The 22032-nt window shown below is 37.5% G+C and overlaps 1 protein-coding gene across 2 annotated transcripts in view; it reads right to left on the bottom strand.

The window, feature by feature from the left end:
- Positions 1–640: 640 nt before the first annotated feature.
- LOC114658728 (A disintegrin and metalloproteinase with thrombospondin motifs 20-like) overlaps positions 641–22032 on the bottom strand; it is a 403005-nt gene continuing 381613 nt past the window's right edge. For both annotated transcript variants that reach the window (XM_028810774.2, XM_051919511.1), the window contains 4 exons: positions 14310–14443; positions 10181–10272; positions 5617–5721; positions 641–2580 (listed from right to left, as the gene is read on the bottom strand). In XM_028810774.2, the coding sequence (XP_028666607.2) occupies positions 2491–2580; positions 5617–5721; positions 10181–10272; positions 14310–14443 (421 nt within the window). In that variant the 3' untranslated portion in view covers positions 641–2490. The remainder of the gene's footprint in view (positions 2581–5616; positions 5722–10180; positions 10273–14309; positions 14444–22032) is intronic.

Below are 22032 nucleotides of genomic sequence, written 5' to 3'. Positions count from 1 at the left end.
CTGATCCCAGTTCCTACCATCCTCACTGACTCTTTACATAAAATTTGTTTGAGAGTCTGATTCAACCTCTCTACGAGACTGTCAGTTTGAGGATGATTTACTACGTTCTTTATATGTTTAAATTTGAGTAATTTGGCAATCTCCCAAAACTTCTCAGAGGAAAAAGGCACTCCTTGATCTGTTAGGATCTATTTTGGGATTCTGACATGCGCAAAGTCCCCTACCAACTCCCATGAGATGGCTTTCAAATTGGGTAACGTAATCTACAAGAACAAAAATATATGTGTCCTTGGGCCGAGGGATCAAGGGGCCCTACTATGTCGACCCCTATATGTTCGAAGGGAGTGTCAATTAAGGGGGGAGAAACCAGTGAAGCACAGTCCTTCCTAGGAATCTGACCTAACTGACACACTGGGCAGGAAGTGCAGAAACCTCAGACCTCCTCATGGATTCCTGGTCAAGGATATCAGAGTTGAATCCTTTCAAATGGGCACCCATGAGTTTGGTGAGTGCTAGTTCAAGACCTGCCGCTGGTAGGTTCGGGGTACCAACAACAGTGCATTTGTCTTCTTAACACCTATTTAAAAGCATGAAAAGCAGTGAAAAGAAACATACTTCTGTAAAAGCATAATTTTATTATACTTTTATATCAGTAAATTACTGTTAGTACAGCAGTCAGCTAATATAAAATGTACAGTAAAATTATTTTAGCACCAAATGATTCCATTGATATACAAAACATATACACAATTATTAAGATAAATGCCATTCTCTCAATATAATACAGTATGTGATTTCTTTGGGTAGTAATTTCTAATCAATTTTATTAAATGTTTCTTTTGTTATGTTTTATTTTAATATAAAAGACCATACATTTCAAGTATCATTTAAAAACAGATATTTTGTTTTACATAAATAGTTCATAAATTATAAGAAAATTTATTGTTAATACAAATGATAATAAAAAATAGAAAAATCAGTACAGAGTATTCGAAGTTCAGTTCCACAAATATTCAAGGCACATAGTGCATTAAGTACTCGTTTTCTGATACAGATCTCAAGGATAGAATTGTCTATCAAAAACATGATAGGAAAATTTTTAATAGCTGCTCAGGAAGCTCCAACATGTTCTGCAGGTAATTTACAGTAGTTACATACTTAAATTAATGAAATAAATCTAGGGAAAGATAAAATGTGTTTTTTAAGCCAGAATCACTGTGGTGTTAAATAGCAAGTAGAAAAAGTTTCAGTCCAAACTGGAAATGTGCATATGCTGATTTAAAACACCTTCATGTAGCAAACTAAATGAATAATTCACAGAAAGGGCAGTGCCCTAACAAGTCATTATAGTATTTTTTAGTGGTTACAATCATATTAGGAAAATACGCCACATTTAAAAAAGTGACAGAAAAAAAAATAAAAATAATGGCTTATGAAATGGTGGAAAAGTCAAACAAAAGAAAGTATGTACAAAGCACAAGGAATAAATATATACGTGAACATAAATATTTTACAATATAATAAAATAAATCTCTTTTATATACATGCTTGTGAGAGGTAGGGTATACATGCACCAGTAGTTTTATTGCCTACAGCTGACTCTTAGATAACAAAAAAGTGTTCTTCATTTTATAAAAGTAGCCAAAACTTTAAAAAAATTCATAGAAATGACTATGTTGATTACCTCATGTAAACCTTTACCTTACTATGCCCGAAATCTTCTACGAGTGAGTGTAATACTTATCAGGCAGCTTCTCAAGTGCACCATTTAGTTCTGTTTTCATATGTAGTCACTGTCAGGTACTGCTCAGTGCAGATATCCTTAGTAAGTTGGTTTTGAAAAATGCTAATCCGTGGCTGCACTGCATTGTAAGCAAAAGAACATGAGGATGGGCACTTTTGTTCACTTACAAGGCAAGACTGACTGTTTTTGTATGGAAGAATAACATGATTTTAGTTTCATCCATGTGTGGGTTTATGTTCAGACACTGAACACGTCAAGATGAAAGAGAAAACACAAAGCCTCAAATTATGATAACTCAGCAACAAGTGATGGCAATGTGTTAAAGTAGGCAAAGAAATAAAATATTAAACTTAAGAGAATGTAGCATAAGACAGCAAGGAAAGAAAAGTCAGTCATGCTGCTGTGAAACAACTTTGTCGGTCAGTAACCAAACTCATCATGGCTTCTGTACAGCGTTTACCTTTCAAAATATACTCAGGCTCTCATTTCATTTGCTTGAAATGACTGAAGTAACTTAAGTCCTGTGCCTGTAACATTCTTTCCCGACGGAAAGGTTTAAGCTTTATGAGTCTATGGCATTGAATGCAAATTTCTAGTCATAATATTCTGTACCAAACAGTTATCTTTTGATAGTAAAAATGTGCAGAATTGTTTTTTTTTTTTTTTAACAAAGCAATAAAGTCTCATCCTGGACGGAAGGAGTCTGATATCTTGTTCCCTAAACAGTGCTTAACTTGTTTAAAAATTCATTGGACCTGAACTCGAAGTCCTGTGTTGGTCTGAGGTATACACTTCCCACAATATCCTCCACATCTTCCATATATTCTTGTACCATCCTTCCAAAAAAAAAAAATCATGTTAGAAGTACAGAACATGAAAGAGCTCTTTTAAAAAACAGTAAGAGAGTGGAAACACAGTAGAAGGACAGATAGACCAAAGCCCAAACATGTTTTATTGCTGGGAGAATCGGCACTTGCAACCATGTACACATAAGCCAGGATAGATTTTTATTATACAAGAAAGTCCTTAAATACAATGAAAATAAAAAAGCTAATTCTACCAAAACAATTTTCATGATCAAAAAATAACAGACCAATTATAAAATCCACAGATTTAGTGTCCAAGGTTTGAATATCATGCCTGGTCAGGAAGAGTTTTCATGTTATACCCATGTCTGTATAGTTTTTTTTTGTTACTCTATTTACCCTTTCACATCCTGAAGACATGTTTATGTTTTATTAATTGCAGACTCTATATTTGTCATTGTCAGTGTACACAAGACTGGAGCTTTAATCAAGATCAGTTCCTACCTTAAGTTCAAAGCTGATGGAGAACCATCTGGCACCTTGTGGACCTGAACTGGATTAAGAGGCTATAACATAATGTTATGTTAGGTTAAATTGGATAGATAGATTCATGTATCTGTCAAGGAGCTTTTATTATCTGTTTGTCAGTGCTTTAGATTAGATTATGCAAACTTATCTGGACGTGATATGCTCATCTGTTCTTAACTTTACCCAACAACTCTCCTGCAATTCTGTGACAATATGTCTGTTTGCAAATTGGCTTTGAAAACCTCCCTGTGTATTCTTTCATCCACCAATGTGAGTATCTATAAAGTAACATACAATTAATTTTCTTCAAACTAATCTTCTCTTCAAGCAGCAACACCCTTTGGTATAGCACTCATCATGTAAATTTAAATTGGGTGCTTTACAGCTTAACAGATTAATACAGTATACTTCATATTTCCAGTTCTTAATTTCTTGTAAATAGATCTATCTATCTATCTATCTATCTATCTATCTATCTATCTATCTATCTATCTATCTATCTATCTATCTATCTATCTATCTATCTATCTATCTATCTATCTATCTATCTATCTATCTATCTATCTATCTATCTATCTATCTATCTAGCCTGTTTTTGTCTTCCATTCATAGTATTCAAGATGTTAGAACTGCATATTCACCTTCTCCATGCCTTTTTATTTTTGATTGAGTAGGTAAAAATGATAGGCACAATTAGGTACATCAGCTTAACATGCCTGATGTACTACACTTTCTTTATACTTTACTAGGGGGCTCTGCCTCCTACTCATTTCGCCTGCCAGCCCCCGTGTGGGCCCTACACGCTAGTCATTTCCCGGATCTGCTGCTTGCGACAAATTGTGCTGTGCTTTTGGATAAACACAAATATCAACTCTCTTTGATATCTCCATATTTCGAAACTATTATCACTGACTGTTTGTCAATGTTGGTTTATTATATATGTGAGTGTGATCTTTCGGATTCATTTAGAAATCCATGAAATCCTCTTTGTCCGTGTTTTTCAGATAAATTTCGCATAAAGTGCGATACTTTTGGACGTATGGATTTGTATTCATTATTAGCTGTAGAATTTCTAATACGTCCGATCATTTAACTCTTTCGATTCTATGTTGCATCGCTTCTCTGTGATCATAAATATAAACCTGACCAAATTGTGGTTTCTTTGAAATTAAACTTGTAGTAGCTCTGTCATATCACCTATGTCCATATACTTGATCTCTTTTCGCTGTTCCGTTATTTCACCGAGTAATATTTTCTGTTTGTTAGCACTAATGCGATGTTTACTATTAGTTTCTTTTGAGACTTTTGAATTTTAGTACTTTCATAATCTCTAACCTGCTCTGCATGTGTATCGCGCCAACATTTTTGAACCTCTTTGCGACGTTTTACTTTGTCTTCTACTCTTTGTCTTTTCTTCTTCTACTGTTTGTCTTTTATTTCCGGCACCGCTTGGAGCTGTTAGATTTTCAATTCATCTCTTGGCACAAAGTCTCGTCTCATGGGACTTGAAAATATCTCTCTGAAAATGTCTCATCTCGTCTCTCTGAAAAAGTCTTGTCTCATCCCATGATTTTTTTATATAATAGAGAGACAAATTTATACAACTGCATTAACTCATAAAACTGCAGAGTAATGTATCTTAATCACACATAGGCGGATATTCAGTAAGCAGAAATATTGCTTGGGTGTGCTCCCCTCTGTTACATCCCATAACTCAGCTTTTTGCATTTACAACTTGAAAGCAGCTTCTATTGGATGTCACTTCATCTTGAATATTATATGCCAACAACATTTCTCACTATACCATTTAAAAAAATTGCTCATTTACTAATTAGGAGCAATACTAGGACCAAGTTTGGGAAACACTGGCATAGCAAAATAACTCACTGTATGGATTAACTAACATTTACATTATAAATTTATCTGTTTGCTCCGCTAATTCATGTTATTTTAATTTATAAAAGAGAATTAGGAGATTACCATCAGGTGCCAACTTAAATAGCAAACTCAGTGAAAGAGTATACTCTTTTAACTACAAAGCAAATCAAAAAATAATTAGGTACTGTGAATCTTTACATACGTAAAAAACAAACATAATTTAGAATTTTTGTTGTGACTTAGGAAGAGGACTGTGAAACACAAGTTTGCCTGCCTTCACTCAATCTGTAACATTGAGCAAGACACTTATTCAGGTTGTTGAACGGTTGTGAAAAATAGATGTAAACCTCTGTACTGTGTTTCTGTACTTATACCTTGTGAGGGTGTTAAGCATTGAAAGGTACTTTATATAATACATGTTTCTTGCTTAAAGCAGTTATAGACAGGGACATGGTTAGTAAATTGGCTGAAAGCCAGAATGCATAATGTTGCTTATGTTAATGTGTAAAATATGGGAAAAACCAAGCATACAGTAACTTAAATAATGCTATAAAAACAATAATAATAAATTTTGTATGTTAAGTATATTTTGAACTTGTACATTTTTTCACTTTAAGCATTAAAATTTAATTTGTTAAAATAAATGAAATATTTACTTACATGTGATTGATGCACTTTTACTGTAGCATAGTTTCCTTGTGCCATCCATTTTGTTGTTTCAGTTACTCGCAGTCCAGTTCCTGTGAGATTGATGCTGAATTGACCCTAAAACATTAGAGTCAATACTTGTAGTGGGTTACAAAAATGAGATTCATCAATGTTTCTTCTGATTTTTGTATTATGATTAGTACAGATACCCATTGTTGCCCAGGTGCATCTAAAACATTAACATATGAAAAGTATAGAACACTTCAAAATTAATGTTTATTTGTAATAGATTACCATAAATCTACAAAAGATAGATAGATAGATAGATAGATAGATAGATAGATAGATAGATAGATAGATAGATAGATAGATAGATAGATAGATAGATAGATAGATAGATAGATAGATGGACACTTTATTAATCCCAATGGGAAATTCACATTATCCAGCAGCAGTATACTGATACAATAAATAATATTAAATTAAAGATTGATAATAATAATAATGCAGGTGAAAAACAGACAATAACTTTGTATAATGTTAAATGTTAACGTTTACCCCCCCGGGTGGAATTGAAGAGTCGCATAGTTTGGGGGAGGAACGATCTCCTCAATCTGTCAGTGGAGCAGGACAGTGACAGCAGTCTATCGCTGAAGCTGCTCCTCTGTCTGGAGATGACACTATTTAGTGGATGCAGTGGATTCTCCATAATTGATAGGAGCCTGCTGAGCGCCCTTCGCTCTGCCACAGATGTTAAACTGTCCAGCTCCATGCCAACAATAGAGCCTGCCTTCCTCACCAGTTTGTCCAGGCGTGAGGCGTCTTTCTTCTTAATGCTGCCTCCCCAGCACACCACCGCGTAGAAGAGGGCGCTCGCCACAACTGTCTGATAGAACATCTGCAGCATCTTATTGCAGATGTTCAAGGACGCCAGCCTTCTAAGGAAGTATAACCGGCTCTGTCCTTTCTTGCACAGAACATCAGTATTGGCAGTCCAGTCTAATTTATCATCCAGCTGCACTCCTAGATATTTATAGGTCTGCACCATCTGCACACAGTCACCTTTGATGATCACAGGGTCCATGAGGGGTCTGGGCCTCCTAAAATCCACCACCAGCTCCTTGGTTTTGCTGGTGTTCAGTTGTAGGTGGTGTGAGTCGCACCATTTAACAAAGTCATTGATTAGGTCCCTATACTCCTCCTCCAGCCCATTCCTGATACAGCCCACGATAGCAGTGTCATCAGCAAACTTTGGCACGTGGCAGGACTCCGAGTTGTATTGGAAGTCCGATGTATATAGGCTAAACAGGACCGAAGAAAGTACAGTCCCCTGTGGTGCTCCTGTGTTCCTGACCACAATGTCAGACGTGCAGTTCACAAGACGCACATACTGAGGTCTGTCTTTAAGACAGTCCACGATCCATGCCACTAGGTATGAATCTATTCCCATCTCTGTCAGCTTGTCCCTAAGAAGCAGAGGTTGGATTGTGTTGAAGGCGCTAGAGAAGTCTAGAAACATAATTCTTACAGCACCACTACCTCTGTCTAAGTGGGAGAGGGATCGGTGTAGCATATAGATGATGGCATCCTCCGCTCCCACCTTCTCCTGATATGCAAACTGCAGAGGGTCAAGGCCGTGTTGAACCTGTGGCCTAAGGTGGTGAAGCAGCAGCCTCTCCATGGTCTTCATCACATGTGATGTCAGAGCAACAGGCCGAAAGTCATTCAGCTCACTAGGGCGTGATACCTTTGGGACTGGGGTGATGCAAAATGTTTTCCAAAGCCTCGGGACTCTCCCCTGTTCCAGGCTCAGGTTGAAGATGCGCTGTAGAGGACCCCCCAGCTCCGATGCACAGACCTTCAGCAGTCGTGGCGATACTCCATCTGGACTCGCTGCTTTGCTGGCACGAAGTCTCCTCACCTCTCTGCTCACCTGCGTTGTTGTAATTATGGGTGGGGATGTCTCTCCTATGCTGGTATCAGCAGAAGGATGTGTGGAGGGTGCAGTACTCCGAGGTAAGAGTGAGAGTGGGTTAGGGTGGTCAAACCTGTTAAAGAAGATGTTCATTTGGTTTGCTCTCTTCACGTCTCTCTCGATGGTGGTACCCTGCTTCGAGCTACAGCCAGTGATGATCTTCATCCCATCCCACACTTCGTTCATGCTGTTATTCTGCAACTTCTGCTCCAGCTTTCTCTTGTATTGCTTCTTCGCCACTCTGAGCTGGACTTGGAGTTCCTTCTGCACGCGCTTGAGCTCATGCTGATCACCGTCTTTAAAAGCCCTTTTCTTCTGGTTCAAAAAGCCCTTGATGTCACTTGTAATCCATGGCTTGTTGTTAGCATAGCAGCGTACAGTTCTTACTGGAACTACAATGTCCATACAGAAGTTGATGTAGTCAGTAGTTCAGTCAACAACTTCCTCAATGTTCTCACAATGTGATCCCTGCAGGATATCCCAGTCTGTAGTTCCAAAACATTCTCTCAGAGTATTCTCAGCCTCCAGGGTCCACTTTCTGAATGATCGTGTGGTTGCAGGTAGGACCCTCACTTTTGGTTTGTAGTGAGGCTGAAGCAGAACCAGGTTATGATCTGCTTTCCCAAGCGCAGGCAGTGGGGTGGTGCTGTATGCGTCTTTAACGTTTGCATACAGTAAATCAATAGTCTTATTTCCCCGGGTGTTACAGTCCACATACTGGGAGAAGGCAGATAATGTTTTGTCCAGCGTCACATGGTTAAAGTCTCCAGCGATTAGCACAAGCACCTCAGGGTGCTGCGTTTGTAACTTAGCAACAGCAGAATGGATGATGTCACTCGCTGTCTCCACGTCTGCCCGAGGAGGAATGTATACAATAACAACAATGACGTGTCCAAACTCTCTGGGCAAGTAATAGGGACGCAAACCTACGGCCAACAGTTCGATGTCCCTGCAGCAAGTGGAGATTTTGATGTTAACATGTCCAGAGTTACACCAATGTGTATTAACATAGAGAGCGAGTCCTCCTCCTTTGTGCTTCCCGCAGATGCTTGCGTCTCTATCCGCTCTAACTGTGCTAAACCCGGGTATCTCCACGTTAGCATCTGGGATGGTGTTAGTTAACCACGTTTCGCAGAAACACAACAAACTACATTCTCTGTAGGTTCTGATATTTTTCACCAGCACAGCCAGTTTGTCGATCTTATTTGAGATTGAGTTCACATTCCCCAGAATCACAGAAGGCACCGAAGGCTTAAAATGGCACTTTCTCGCAAGCCGCTTCATTTTCAGCTTCGTGCCCGCTCTGCTGCCACGACACCGCCTTCTTACCTCATCGGGTAAATAGGAAACCATACCGGCACTGGCATTTGTTCTCAGCGCTCGAAGTTGAGTACTTGAATAGGCGAGTCTCGGCGTGTAAAAATCCACGCCCACGTTGTAAAAGTAAGTGTGTCCAGTGAACAAATTCACATAAAATAAAGTGATAGGATTGATCAATAAATAAAAATAGAAAAATAAAAGTAGAAAAGTAAACATACACATACAGTCATATACGGAGCTGCTGAAAAGGCTGCCACTCTCGGTGGCGCCGGATGTCGAGATAGATTAGATAGATAGATACATTTATGCTTTAGCAATGTTTGAGCGACTATTTTTGCAATACACTGCTCATTGTCTTATTGAGCAAAGTTATGGGATCTTCAGTAGAGTTTGAGCTATTACTGTTAAAATCATATGCACAAACATACAGTTTCTTTAATTTACATGATAAAATGATTATAAGGGAAGGTGAGCTTCCAAGTCATTGAGGAAAAAAAACAAACAAACTGGACAATAATGAGGAATCACATGGAATTGAAAATTAATGAAGGAAAAAAACAGACATGTTAAATTAAACCCTTACACAAATTGTACAAAAACTTGTATTAGTAATGTAGTATTCATTTTAACATTGTATTTTATCTAATTTTATGGTTTAGCAATCTTAATTAATATAACCTACTAGGCTACCTTCAACTCTATATTATTTCAAACTGACTTAAAGGAGGTCCTAGAACTAGGAAGATTATTTTTGCAAGCCCAGTTTAAAGCAGGATTTGGAGGGCCAGCTATTGAATTTTTTTACTCTTAAGACTAGCAGTGATTAATTGCAAGATGTAATCAGAGGTGTAGTGAGGAATGGGCCTTCCTGTGAGGTGGCAGTGTAAATTAGCCATGACACTTCCAGTGTGACCTCTAAGCACTAGTTAAATGGTACAGCGTCATATTACTAGATGAGGTATGGCTGGGATAACTTGGACTTAATTCCACCTTCATTAATTTAATACATTCAACCTGTGTATCCTTTTAAATCAACAAGAGTCTCCCATAGTTTTTAACAGCTAAACTATGCATGACTGTATGTCATTTTTAATACACCCTAATTGCTTAAGAAAAGGTTTGCTCAGTTGTAAAACTGCCTCCATCATAGTATATTTGTATATAAGCTAAGCTATGTTTAGTCTACATTTTCTAGGTTTATAATTGAAAATGCATTCAAACAGAACATACAATTAGCTATACAGTAAAAGATTGCAATACATGATATTCTTAGTTCCATACCTGTGGGCACTTGGCAGCACTGTAGCAATCTCCTGCTGTGGCAAATGGAACCGTTCTCCCAAGCAATGTCTGAGTGAAAAGCAGATCTGTGGCTAAGGGGCAGACAGACACGTTTTTATTACTTTTATAACTTATTCCAAACATATCTTGAAGTATGTTACTCATGTCATCTGTTCCAAAGGAAAAATATTACGCAGTCAGCAGTATGTCCTGTAATTATGCTATACTGTAATATTAATCTAAAATATAAGGTATGTCTCAAAATAGTCCCATTCAGAGCAGGCCAATTTACTTTCAGATATTTTAGAAATTTAATTTTCAAAAAATTGCTTAAATAAGTGTATAGATGAATTCATCTTTATCTCACAAATGAGTTAGAAAATGGTTAGATTGATATACTTTTCAGTAATGCTACAGAGTATTTGAAAGCACAAAGGAAATACAGGAAATATTACTAAGACACGGCGCAGGCATTGAAACAATGCAGTAAAAAATAATCCTGAACTAATACAATTAAACAGCCATCAAGAGTTTTCCACACTAAATGGGAGATACCTCAGATTTACATTTTCATAAAGAACATCTTGAATAACCCCAAAATATATGCCTGTATCCTATCATTTTCCTGGAACTGCACAACTATATAATCTCCATAACATCTTGATCTCATTATTTTTACCTACAGAGAAAAAAAAAAAGAGTATAACAAATGAGTAACACATTGTCTAAGGGGTTTCTCACTGAAAACATATGCTGTCTCAGTTTGACATATGGTGAAATTTTCTGTTCATTTCTGTGGTACGGGGGGTTGTGGTATTGGAAAGAAAAGCAAAGGATCATCAATGAAGAAATGAGTATGGCATTTCTGGAAACAGTGAAATGAACTGTATAAAAATATTTAAGGATAATCTTGCTTATGCTATAAGGCAACAAGGATTTTCACATTGAAATGCTAGACTTTCAAGTTGTCTTTACATTTAGGCTGTGTCAGAATTAAATAAAAGAAAAGAATTCTACAAATAAAGTATAAGGAAAAAGAAGGTGTACTGAAACAATAGCAACAAGTGGGTTAACCTTCATAGAAAAAAAAAAACTTCTTTAGAAATATTTTATTTTAATATAACCTTAAAAACTAAGTCAGGAATGTTTGCTTTTCTTAAATATTTTGAAATTTGGCAGTAGTGACTAGTGGCTTGGGGTTTGGACTGCATCCAGAATACTGCCAGTTCAATCCTCACCACTAACTCACTGTGTAACTCTGAGCAATCACTTCAGATATAGGATGATGGAAACAGAGGGACATTCATTAGCATTTCAAATGTCTTAGGTTGGCGTTCACAACAGAAAGATATTCTATAGCATTTGTTTATTTGTTAAGAAACACAGACTAGAGTAGGCACTTGCACAATTTTGATTTACTTAGAATCTGTAATTAAGCTTCTAAATACTTCTGGCTTTTCTTGCACTGGAAAAACTAGAGCTGGAGACATGTTATGCATGAACTGCGTAAAACATTAAGCTATAAAATAAACAATAAAGCATAGATTTTGTGAAAAGGTGTTTTAGTGTTGGTTTTTCAGATGGTTTCTTTTAGAATAAGCCTCAGAGGACACTTCGACCTGGAATAAAATCAAAGTGTTGGGTCTTTCTTTGTGTGTTCCTGGTCTGTCTGTGATGTGGGATGTCATTCCTACACACCCTTCTCCACTTCTGACACAAACATCTCACACCTTCCATCTTTGTTTGTCTCTATCCTTTTTTCTTCTCCCTGCCGGCAAACCTTCATTCCAACTGACTCTGACTCCATATTTATTGTAGCACTGGCAGGAACTGGAGCTTAAACCTCTATATTCAGGTTACTTTACTTGCCTGATCTTTAGATTGGTAGCAGAATCCTATTTATTCCTAACGGAATTACTCTGTTGGCACTTGTTTCCAAGAGTTGTATGTCCTCTTGCCAATCCTCTTAAATCCACTCTCTCTTTTTTCTTGTATCTGTTACAGCGCTCTTAGAATGTGTTAATTGCCTGTCATCTATTATCACTAGTTAGTATTCGGTCTTTGATTGGATTACTCTGGTTAATTTCTAAGGAAGAGTCTTCCTTGCAACGAGTTTCTTTTTCCCTGGGTTACTCCTGAAGTATGCTCTGTCAGAGCTACATTCTGCTCCAATAACACAGAGTGTGGGTGTGTGCAGAAGTGCATCCTGGGATGGGCTGGCACCACTATAATTTTCGGTTGCTGATGATGTAGCATTCCTCATCAAGAAAAAGTTGGATTAAGTTCAGAAAATCAATAGTTTGGCATTAATAATGATTGTGTAAGTATGTTCTTTAACCTCTACATTTTTCGTACAGTTTTATTTAATTTTACAAATTCAAGCAAATGTAGAAGAAATCAAGTACAGGCTCACAGGCTACAAAATCAAGTCTTGGGCAGTCTTCAAAGTGTGCTGCTGGTAGTAACAAACTATCATCTTCTCTGTCTTTCCAAGAACAACTCACTGCAGTCTATGAAACAGAGCAGGGTTGGATTATGGTGGCATGTAATCAAAGTCTTAGTTACTGTCACAGCTAGTGCTGTGTTCGGAACAGTTTGCTTTTTCCATTTGTTGCTCACACATCTTCTTGCATTAGCAAGAACGTTATGGATCCAGAAATAATTGTTAGAAAAGCCCAAGAAAGACTGAATAAGTGATAAATAATAGGTAAATAGTCTTCTTAAACAGTATTAAATGAAAGGAAAATGTTTTATTTGGGTTTGTTTTGATGTCTACTTTTACTATTAAACTGTAATTAACTGCTCTGGTTTCATGCATTTTGGTGTTATTTGTAGGGATGAGGAAACACTTAACAATTACTTTTCCCTTTTTGATTAATGATAATTATTGTGCTCACATTACAACAATTTTCCTTACAAAGGGGTTTTCAAGAATTGATTAGTTTTGCAAAGCAGAGAAAGCCTGTTTTTTATTGGTCTAAATAAAATCATACACAAACGGTGAATAGGCTTTGTACGAACTCAATCTCTTAAAAGCAAAGTAGGATCTTTAAGCACTTCCTACTTTAATCATTGAAAGTATTTAAGACCTCCATGCAACCATGCATTGGACTAATCAGGCTAGATAATGGATGGATGCATTTAAGAGCTACTGCTAATTTGGCATGCATTTGCAACACACTTTGTTTCAGTTTAGTAAGAAACCATACATCTACTGTGCAGAAACAAGTTATCTCATTTCTATTATATGTTACTGAAATAATGCAAAGATTGCACGTATTCCTGGGGCGGCTTGACAGCATAATATGCACTTTTCTGTTGCACATTTTCTTGCCTTGAATTTCCCTTAATAAAAATTATGTTTAAATGTTACTGAATTGGGTACCAGTAATCACTTGCTTGAACAATTAAGTAGAAATGAACGGTTCAGCTCAGTCTCAGTCTCATTGGACAGTGTATGCATAACTAACAAACAATACGTTTTATTTTCTTAAATTTACTATGCAATGAGGTATACAAAGTTCTTCTTCTTCTAATTTAAGTCAGAAGCAAACCATTTTGTCCCAGTAGAGTTATCAATTCTTTTCAGAAAAAAAAATGTCAGAGCTGTCAGAATGTCCTTTGCCAAATGCAAAACATAATTATTTCCGGAAAGCCTGTTTCATATTGCATCTGGCAAATACGAGATGATTGTTTAAAGTTAAACAATTAAAAATGAACTTTTAAAAAGTGATTAAAGCAGTCTTGTTAATGAGCATTTTGTGAATAAAATATAGCACTGTAAAAAGATTTTTGAAATAAGCAGGTGTTAACTGAGTGTTTAGTTGCATTCTGTGTGCTTGGTTGGCAAGTTTTCTTTTTTTTTTCTTTTTCAGTGAATAGTCGATCCCCAGGCTGGGATGAAGAAAAACAGATTCTACACATCCTGTTAATAGAGAATGTTCCAAGGTCTGCCATGAATAAATGAGATCACTGAATAGGGGAGGGAGCAGGATCTTGCTGCACGATGACTACATCAGTCAAGAATGTTTTTTATCAATAGAGAGAGAAAAGAAGCATAAAGCGCCCACTTCATTTTAATGCTCACAGATTCTTTGTTTAAAAACAATGTTGATGTGTTTGGACTTACTTATTATCTGCATTGCATTTACATCAAGTCGGATCTTATAAAACACTGTATATCCAGCAGCAGCATAGTCATTTCTGCATAAACAGTCTCGCCTTCTGCTTCCATTGAAAGGGCATTCATAAGGGTTTTGTAGTCTGTAAAGATTAAAAAAAACAAACTGATTTGTTTTATAACACTCATCCATTTATTTTCTACACTCAAGGGCAACAACAATTCCCAAAATAATGTAGATATAAATCAAATGAACATTCTTTAAGATATTGCCTTAAAAAGGGCTGTAAAAAGAAATACATTCATAAAAATCAAATAAATTCAACCCATTATTTCAGAAAAGAGATAACAATTGATAATAAATGCCAGTGTTGCCAAATTGATGACTTTATTTACAGGGGCTAATATTATCAAAAACAAAGCCTATGACATATCAGTTGATGATTTTATTATCTTTTTTAATACTTTAATTGTACCCATGGAAAATTTTAGGGAAAAAAAAATTAAAATCACATTCTCAAAGCACGTCTAATCTCATCCATCCATTCATTGTCAGAATTTTCTCTATCCATTTGTGGGGTCTTGGGCAATGGTAGCCTGTTTTGCAGCTTCATCTTGTACAACACCACCTTTATTCATACTTATAGATAATTTACTTTAATGATGATGTATTAGAGGTGGAGCAGGTAATTTAATAAACATTTAAAAAAAGCAATTGTAAGAGCCATTTGTTACATATTAATGCATAGTCTATGGGAGGTTATAACAAGCTGAATTGAACTTGTATATTCTAACTGTTTCTTGTCCCTCTGACTACAAAGTAGTCTCAGTTAGTGACCTGCCTTGCCATGTTTTTAAACCGTACCTTAACATGCCCGATAGAATGTAACGCAACATGCTCTATTGAACATGCAGTGCCGTATTTTTAGAACGTACTGAAGTTTAGAGAAGAAACATTTTTTCCATTTTTTGGCCTTGTTGAAACACCTTTTTTCTTAATTCTTGGACTGTTTGCTTTGAATATTCACTAAATCATTTAAAATGAACTTTTGGACTGACAGCTTTCTTTTACTTGTAGGTGCTAAATGCTGTATTGTGAACTTTAATAGCTGGTGTTTTGCTAACACAAAGCACAGGTTAGCTTGGTTTTTGTATATTTGTTTAATCTGCTTCCAAAATTCATACTATACCATGCAAACAATTTTTTCCCCACCAAAAATATAAATACTATTAAATAATTATTACCAACACAATAATTAGAATTATCTTGTAAAATGTGTTATGTTTGTGAATTTTTAAAAAGTACTAAAATAAACATATCGTGCTGCTCAATATTCTGTCTCCTTCTCTTGTGTCACTTAAAATGAACTAATTATGTAGCAAACATAGCAAAAATAAATAAGGAACTAAGACATTCATTTGCTTGACTGGAAAAAAAAACAACTTTCAATTAGGTTTAATGTATTTGTACAGTTTGTTTTTGGGACAATCAGAATGTTTATCATTATTCTGTGTTGTTTTTTTTTTTTTTTTGGCTGGTCAACACCATTTTGTGACAATGTTGACTTAGTCATGGCCATGTTGTTTATGGTTGCTATGCCAATCAATAGGTTGCATGGTGTTTTGTGTAATCAACCTCTGCCTATAAAGGATGGCAGGGCACAACTTTTGGCATCCAAGTGCTGGATTTACTCAAAAAATAATTATCATCATTTTTACATCTTCAATCTGCGTAGTTCATAAACTGCTTTCTAGCATTCTCTCCTATATTATAACTAGGGGGCTCCGCCCCCCTGCTCGCTTCGCTCGCCAACCCCTGGTGTTGGGAATGACAAAGAGCGTGATGTATGAATGAGATATAGAATAGTGTGACGGTGTAGATGATGCAAATAGAAAGCAAACAATAAAGTGTGTGGCACAGTGTAAAGGTTTATTTGAAAATTTCTTTGTACACGCCGTTTAAGTGTAAAAGGTAATTCCAGCTCAGAACTTGTAAGGTCATTTAAGATGGTTATTGTTGTGATCAGAGTCAAGTTTGTCAGAGCTTAGAAAGATTTGTGTCTTTCCAGGAAGTAATGGAATGACTTGGGTATTTATGTTTTCCACATTAATATTTTTTGGACATAATATAGTGCGTTGTGTTAAAAGGGGCATTTGGTGTAATGAGATTGCTGTTCCAAATCTCTCTGTAACTAAGTCGTCGCAGATAAAGGCTTGAGGAATTGTAATAATATGTGGGTGAAGTCCATCTGTATTGGTGAGTGTACCATCTCTCAGTTGTAATAAGCAATTGTTATGATCTGTTTCTGGACATCGTATCTTTTTTACTAACTGTATCTTTTGAAAGCAATGCCAATTGTCTGCGTATTTTAAGGTGCACTGAACAATAGCTGAGTGCATGGCATCTGGAAGAATAGCTAATCACTATCTAAAATCTCCTCCTCATAAAAGTACCTTTCCTCCAAATCGAATATTATTATTCATAAACGTTTGTTCATGCCATTGAACATTCATCAATAAACAACATTTTTTCAAGACGGATGTCACGTGCAGTGCCACCGTTAATGTTCATAGTGGATTCCGATTTGTAGGATCTAATGTAGTTGATAAAGATTTCACTTTCAGGTACATCGTCAGTTATAAGCTTCTGTAGATATTCAGTATATGAATGTAAAGAAGGCAGTCTAATTTGACCCTTTTGACAACAACGTGTAAATGTATAACTTGTATTGCCAGTTGTTTCTTCAGGGAAGTGAACTGAATGACAATGATTGCAAATGACATTCATTAATCCGAATGAATTTTCCTGGTGTATGTTTTGCTTGTGCCGTTTGAGAGGCGCGTTGTTGCATGTGTAGTATTTGGGACGTGTTGTTTTGGAGCTGTAATCGATTTGCCTATGCTGTGTGAGAAGCCCGTTGTAGCCTTCGCTGCCATTAACGTATGTCTGAGACGGGAGGTGTTTCGTTTTGAATCCGTGCCTGTTGCGATGCAGCACTTTGATTGATAGTTTGCGTCATGTGGATCTAGGATGTAGATTTGTGCATATTAAATGAACTATTGTAGGATCTAATGCAGTTCATAAAGTTTTTACTTTTAGGTACATCATTAGTTAGAAGCTTTAGTTGAGCTTTGCGTATTTGGAGTCGAGTCATTTTTTCTTTTAGAAATATGGATAAGTAATAAGGAGTATTGCACTCACTGTTAATATGGAGCCTTTTCTGCGGTTGAACGGTTAATAGTGCCTTATTGTAATGAGATCCACCTATGCTGCATAGCCGTCTATTTTGTTGTTTCTTTCGTGTTCGTGTGTTTGTTCCTGTTATCCTTTCCTTTTCGTTTTGTACCCGTGACCGTGTATTCATGACTTGTTTCTTTCTCAGCATGCGAAATATGGATAAGTAATATGGAGGATCGCAGTCACTGTTAATATGTTTCCTTTTCTGCAGTTGAACGGTTAATAGCGTTTTATTGTAAGGAGATCCACCAATGCTGACACCTATGCTGTCTAGTGTGAAGGTGTTGATGTTCACTTTAGAATATGTGGCTTTGGGTGTCACTTCTTATGGATGTGTGTGTGTGTGTGTATGGGGGGAGGTTGAGGATTGTTGTCGCGCGAGCGTCTTCTTTCTTTTTGTGTTCCTGTGTCTTGTTGAATCCCCCTGTTTGTGTGTGTCCCGTCCCTTGCTTGTAGGGTCTGTGGGGTGGTTTTGTGTTCTTTTTTTTGTGTTCCATGGGCTTGTTGAATCCCCCTCTTGGTGTGTGTCCCGTCCGGTGCCTGTAGGGGGGGGGGGGTGCCTTGCTGTTGTGCGCGAGCCTCTATTTTTTTTTTTTTTGGGTCTAGTCTCGTGTGCAATGTGTTTCGTGCTTTGCCTGCGTTTCCTCATTTCTCCATTTTTCCTGTGCTCACTCCTTTTTTCTGTGGTCTTGTCCGCCTCTCGCGGCCCCTCATCCGCCTCTCTCGCCCTCTTTTGTCCGCCTTTCTCGGCTCCTCAGCCGACTCTCGCGGACTGTTTTTAGCGCCTGCGCAGTACGTCTTTTTGCAGCTACGGCCCATTGCCGGATGTGCCTGCGTCCATCATCCGGTTTAGCATTCTCGGTTAGTAATATGGACACTCAGGACTGGGGAGTGACAGAGGAACTACCACTTTACACAGCCCTGGTAGTAGGTGGCCCCTGAAAGAGCAGTTGTTTATTTCACAACTGAATCTATCATTTCCTTGCTAGACCACCCTCCAAAGCTGCTGCTGAGGCCCCAGGCTCCTTCCACGTGGCTCTACGGATGCTCATCTGCCTCGTCCACATTCATGCCACAAGCATCAACTCTCACCATACTTGGAGTCAGAGGAAACACCATGTTCCTCACTTTCCCCAATTCCGTGACTTGATCCAGGTCAGGATCCTTAAGTAGACTTGCCTGCCGGTGACCATGCCCACAGGCCCAAAGAATTTTAGCAGAGAAGAAGTGCCTCCAATCTCCTGACAGGTCTCTCTTCATGCCCCACTCTTTTATGCTCTGAACCCTCTTCTTGCTAATCCTAATAAATAATCTACATGGTATTTCTTTTCTGCAGCTCCTACTCTCTTTTTATTAGACATTTTAGTTTCTAAGGATATACATTATCATGACATACTGGACCCATTAAACTTTATTATTATATAAAAATGTTTTAAAACTTAAGTACATTTGAAATAACGAAGCACTCATATATAGAAGCTTGGTGTTCTAAGCTACATAGACAATGAGTATTTTGTTACAGAATCACTACCACAGTGCTCTAGTAGGCTGGCACATGAACTTGCTTTATTATAAAGTAGCTTCATTTTTAGAAGATTCATTACCTGAGGTATAACTGTATTTTGAACTTTCATTTTGTCTTGTTTCAGCCAGCATGTCTTCCCTGGCTGGGGTTCAAAGTGTCACTTCATGTTGGTATTTTTATGTAATTTATTTACATTAATGTTTATTTCATTTATTATGCACATCTTTCTAATTGTATATTGGAAAAGGGGAAGGGCTTTAGCTATGTCCCTTGTGCATTGTGGGTGGTTCCACAAGGGGCGGGGCTACCTGCCCATCACTGCCAGGAAAAGCCCTCCACCCTATATAAGGGAGGGCCTCCCCATGATTCTTCACAGTTCAATGAATGTCCTAATATTGAATAGTTATTGTGATTTTGCTTTGCTTTGTTATTGCTTTTCGACTTTCTGGTATTTTGAACCCCTGCTCTGTTTTTGACCTTTGTTTTTTCAATTTCTTATTGGGACTGCGTTGACTACATTGTATGATATTTTTTGAACTTCTGCTCTGCTTTTGACCTCTGTTTTTGGATTCTGTATTGGGACATTGGTTACTGTATTACTCTTTCAGGCTTCTCCTTGTGCTCTTCGGAGCTTTGGGGCTTGCGTAACCTTTTTATTTTATCAAGGTTTTTCTCTGCCGTTTTTGACTCTAGTCAGGGTATTTTGACTGTGTTTCTTCCCTTTAGTGGGCAATCTTGGAAGTATTTTGGCAGCTGTGCTTTCAGAACTCAGGGAACTTCATGACAGAATGGACAGCCATTCAAATAAAAAAGTCAACTTTGTAGCAGCTAAGTACAAATTGAGCTACAATATCTAAAAGACTAATTGGATATTGTCAATGTGCATTTTCATTCCTATTATGAGGCCTGCCAATTCAGCTCAAAAAATATAATAAAATAATAGAAATTGAGGACCAGTTGTTCATGTCTGCGCGTTCTTGGCCACAATCCAAGATTTGCAGGAGGACAATATTTTTTATGATTTAGATGATCCTATTGCTTATATTCAGGATAAAATTTCTTATCTGCTGAAGTGGTATGCTGTTCAGGTGGTAGAGAAGCAGAGAAACGCTACAGTTGCAAAAGGTATGCTTACCACTGTTTCGTTTCTGTCGGAGGGTAGATCAGCTGCTCCAGTCAAGCCCGTGGCTAGCACTCCAGCAGTTAAATCTGAGGCTGGAGCAACACGAAAACCACAAGTAAAAACCAAGTTAAGGGACCATATGTATGTTACGGAGTGCTTAGAACCAACTACTCCTGTTTCACTTGCGGAGATTTTTTAATTGCTTAAGCCTCAGCACGCCAGTTTAACAATGAGCCTTACGTGAGTGCGTTCAAAGTTAAAGCAAGTAATCATGTACCTGTTATTACGTCCCCTGTAATTGCAACAGAATGTTTTGTGTTTGCTACTCCTGTTTTCTTAGCAGTGGTTTTTGAATTGCCTAAGCTACAGCACAGCAGTTTTTGAATCGAGCCACCCGTAATTTTGTCTACGGCTATGTCAGTTCTAGCCCCCATGCTTGCAACTTTATCAGTCTTATCGCCTCCACCAGTTTCTGCCATCTCTCTTTTGAACCATCTATCCCAAGTTATGCATAAACCTCCATCCAGCCTTTTATTATGTTTCGTATGGTTACAAATAAAGAACAGAAGTTCCCAGTGTTTGTATAAAGAATTTGAAACTCCAGAAAGTTGTAAATAAACCTACATCGGTGAATGCAGCTGAAAGTAAGAACGGATCTCTAGAATGATGTTTCCTGTACACTTATGTCAGTGAATGGGTTAGTGTAACATCAACACACAAGTATCTGAATGCAGCAGAGTTGCTTTCGGAATTTTTTTAAATGGTTTCGTTTCTGAAGAGGACAAAGCAGACTGGATGAAGTCCAATACACATTGTGGACTGGTTGCAGGGGAAATGAAAATGTGGAGTGGACTTCTCTGGAAGGAAACAGAAGCATGGAGTGGGCAGCTGTAATTGAAAAAGAGTATGCAGCTGCCTACAAACTACCCCCAAAGATTTTGGTTTTAGAGGAAGGAAATGAGGAGAATTTCATTTTTTTTAACTAAATTGTCAGAAACATTAGAGGTGAGTAAAACCAACAAATACTTATCTCTTAGCCTTTATGTTTCAGGTGAGTCAGCACTTCTGGGAGACAAGCTGCTGCCTGCCTAGTGGAGGTCCTTGACCTTGGGGTCTGCCATTTCCATCTCTTGCAATACACCCATTGAATAAACATTTTAAATTCTAGGTCCCCTTAAATGTAGTACCACCTAGTCAGATAGTCCTGGTGATGGTCCCATGACTTAACAATAATAAAAATAATAATAATTACATTTCTATAGTGCTTTTCTTGCTACTCAAAGTGCTTTACATAGACAGAGGGGAACCACTTCAGCCACCATCAATGTGTAGCACCCATTTGAACGATGTGATGGTAGCCATTATTGTGTCAGTACACTCACCACACATTAGCTATTAGGTGGTGGAGGGGTCAGAGAGATAGCCAATTAAAAATAGGGGATGATTGGGGGGTCAGAATGGACAAGGCTGACTGGATCTTGGTCACTGCTGACAGTAGTCACAAAGTTTTGATAATAGGAGACATAAAATCGAAGCAAGTGCATAACTATAGGAGGAAACTGACACATGTGTGATCAAATGATATGTGAAATCTCTAAGGGTTTTAAACCTTTTTTCTTGGCATACTACAAACCACCTCTGGTAAGTTAAATGTTTTTTATCATAACATTTTAAATTGGTACGGGTGAAGATTTACTTAATTCATAACTGTGGTATCCTCCACTTTTTGTATGATTAAGTTCCATAAATACTTCCATAGAATACTACTAGGGAGCTTAATGAGAAAGAGGTACAATTAAACATGTTATCTTTATACAGCTACCGCCTGTCATTTATGGATTCATTT

This window comes from Erpetoichthys calabaricus, chromosome 1 (assembly GCF_900747795.2).
Source record: "Erpetoichthys calabaricus chromosome 1, fErpCal1.3, whole genome shotgun sequence".
NCBI lineage: Eukaryota > Metazoa > Chordata > Cladistia > Polypteriformes > Polypteridae > Erpetoichthys > Erpetoichthys calabaricus.
The sequence above is the reverse complement of the archived record's forward strand: the minus strand, read 5'-3'. Positions and strand labels throughout refer to the sequence as shown.